The sequence below is a fragment of the Nannochloropsis gaditana genome (assembly GCF_000240725.1).
Source record: "Nannochloropsis gaditana CCMP526 unplaced genomic scaffold scaffold596, whole genome shotgun sequence".
Classification (NCBI taxonomy): domain Eukaryota; class Eustigmatophyceae; order Eustigmatales; family Monodopsidaceae; genus Microchloropsis; species Microchloropsis gaditana.
The window spans coordinates 1-2,873 of NW_005803357.1; the positions used below are offsets into that span (position 1 = coordinate 1).

The 2,873-nt window shown below is 53.8% G+C and overlaps 2 protein-coding genes across 2 annotated transcripts; one reads left to right on the plus strand and one right to left on the minus strand.

Annotated features, from left to right (window-relative positions):
* Positions 1 to 190: 190 nt before the first annotated feature.
* NGA_2055810 (b chain of rna processing factor scaf8) lies at positions 191 to 864 on the minus strand (the record flags this gene model as incomplete). The annotated part of the gene is made up of 1 exon (XM_005854181.1): positions 191 to 864. A coding segment is annotated over one exon (674 nt), but the record flags the coding sequence as incomplete, so codon positions are not given.
* Positions 865 to 1,976: 1,112 nt separating this feature from the next.
* On the plus strand, positions 1,977 to 2,347 carry UREF (urease accessory protein; the record flags this gene model as incomplete). Its single annotated transcript, XM_005854182.1, has 1 exon — positions 1,977 to 2,347. A coding segment is annotated over one exon (346 nt), but the record flags the coding sequence as incomplete, so codon positions are not given.
* Between the last annotated feature and the right edge of the window lie 526 nt (positions 2,348 to 2,873).

Consider the following 2,873-nt stretch of genomic DNA (forward strand, 5'->3'; position numbering starts at 1 on the left):
GCGGAGGAGGTGGAGGAGGTGGAGGAGGGAGGGGGGGAGGGGCCGTGCGGGCGCGTTTGCGTGGATCGTGGGCGGGGAGGCTCGGAAGAGGCAGGGCTTGAGGAGGAGGGAAAGGAGGTACCGAGGCCGCAGTCTGGGCGACGGGGGGAGGGGGAGGTAGGAGGGGACAGGGGGGTGGGAGAACCAAGTCCTTCCTCATTTTGGGGGGAGGTCATGCCGTCCTCTGTCAGCCTCCCCGGCACCCCGCGGCTTGTCCTGGGCGGGTCGTACGGCGGGGTGGTGGACTCGAGCACTTCCGTGCTTCCGGTTCGCTTTTTCCCTCTTTTGCGGGGCCCTTCCTGTCCTTGGGGGTTTTGGGTGCCGCGCGTCGGTTTTCCCTCCTTCTCGCCCGCCAGCGTTGCCAAGGGTGGGACGTCGAACCATCCTCGTTTTCGCCACTCCACGAAAATTCGGTCCATCAAAGCCCGCTCCGAACGACCTTCCAAGGTCGTCACGCCTTGCAATGTCTCCAGCAGGCGGAGGCGAAACCGGGGTATGAAGACATCTTTTTCTTTGTGCGCCCGGTGCGCTTTCGTGCAAAGGGAGTCGATCACGCAAATGACGGCCGAACGATAGCGGACTCCGGCGTAATGCTTGGCATACCGTTCGATCATGTGCACCACCTTTTTATACTTTTGCACGTATCGCAGCGCGCATTCAGCCACCTTAGAGATTTTCTCTTTGGTGATAGGCAAAGAAGAGGCGCATAAATCATCCAGCAGGTCCTTCAAGGGCCGCAATTCTTCATCGTCTACTTCCATGATGATGGATGCGCGGTTTTGTAAGCGTAGGAAGAGGGTGGACAAGAAGACGAAGGGAACGGCGTGAGAAGCCCTCGACGAGGCAGGAAGAACGGCGTGTGGCTCCAAAGAAAAATGCACCTTGCGCTGCTTTGACCGGTGGGAGGAGGAAAGATGACATGCGTAGGTGTTGTTGAGATCAAGATGATTCTTTTGGCCACGCACTGGGCTCAAAGAGAAGAAGTGCCGCATAAGGGGTTTTCTACCCCTGTAGAGTGGCGACAGCCAAACCGCGATTAAGTTGATGTCAATTCTGGTCCAGTTGGTTGCACGCATGTACATCAAGAAACCGTACACGGCGCACAAAAATTGACATCCCGAAGGCATCATGGATTTTTGAGAGTTCATGTTTATGTCCACATTTTCTGCAGCTTGTGTGCTTTTGAGGCGTTGCAATCGTGCGATGCTGACGTCCAAACCCGTCACCCTGCTTCTAATTTTGACTGTACTTTGTACAACAAATCTTTCGTACACAGGCATGTTTGCATTTGAGAAAGTACTGCATCGAGAAATTTGTCGCAGCAACATGCACCCCCGGGAATAGAACTTATGGTGTGTAAGCGTTGTATGCCTGCGAGCACCCCATGGAATCCTATGCCCCTTCCACTGTCTCGTGGGTAATCTGGCAATTACTGGATTCAAACTTGCCCACCGGGGGTTTCGCGCATTCGTATGGCCTTGAAGCAGCGCTGCAACTGAAGCATTTCGATCTCCAGAGCGTCGATGAGGAAATGCGTGTCACTGGCTTGCTTGCCTTTGCCCGCCAGACAATGGAGCAACAGGCCTCTCTTCTCTTGCCCATGGTCAGTGCTGCACACCATGCAGCGAAGGACGCGACGGCACTCTTAAAGTGTACAGATGCCGGTTCATCTGTGTCCATGGTATCTCGTTGGGCAACACTCGATAAAGAATGCCATGCACTGATAACCACGGAAGGTGGCCGTAGGGCTTCGACTGCTCAAGGCCTAGCACTGCTCCGATTAGCTTGCGACAACATCCCCTCTCTCTCTTCCCAGCACTGTCAATGGCTGCGTACTGCCAGGGATCTGATCCGAGGGCGGGTAGGATACAGATACAGGGACGACGCGGCGGGCGAATCGGAGTCTTTGGGAGTTTCACACGACATGTCCATCCTATCGGCCAGAGGGCATCAAGCTCCAGTCTTTGGTTGGCTATGTCAGGCTTTAGGGGTGGACGCGGTCACGTGTTTCCGCATGTTCTGTTACCTGGTTTTAAGGGACTTGATGGCAGCTGCCACGCGTCTGGGCCTGGTGGGTCCCCTGGCTGCGGTTCGTTTGCAGATGACGTTGTACGGGGACGCGGAAGCCGTGGTGGGGCGCTTTCTGGAACAGGAAGCTTCAGAAAGAGCAACAGGAGGAAAGGAAGGAGGGAGGGGTCCACGACAGGAGAATCCATTGCTGGATATTTTGCAAGGTGCCCACGAAAAATTGTATTCTCGACTGTTCATAAGTTAACCAATTGACGCACAAAGACATCAAATAAGTCGGGGGAGTCTGTGCAATCTTGACATAGATTTGACCTGACGATGCATCGGTCAGACTTTCTTGTTCTTGTACCATTAATATCTCAAATGGTGCGTAAGCTCCACTTACCCCCTCGCTTTACTTGTGTTGCCGAACGTATCGCCCCGGTCTGCCAGTGGATGCTTTCCACTGACTCCTTCTCCCTTCTCGCCTCTACTTACCTCCCGTCACACCTGTAAGCCGCTTTGGTTTGATCCAAGCCATCGGTGTGATCGCACATTTTGCTATTACTTTCTAACACAGAGACTATCCGTACGGAAGCAGACCACCCAAACCTGCTAGAAAACTTCCCACAGCCACTACGCCCTATTACTGAATTTTCTTAAAAGTAGGAATCCAACCGCTCCGACAAGAGCGATGCCAAATACAACAGGTATTACAATGGCCGTTACATTCGTTTTATCTTTTCCTGTCTTTTCTGTTTCTTGGACGTCCATCGGCTGAAAGCGAAGGGAGGGGGCTTCGTTGCTCATGCGCACTTCTGAGTCAC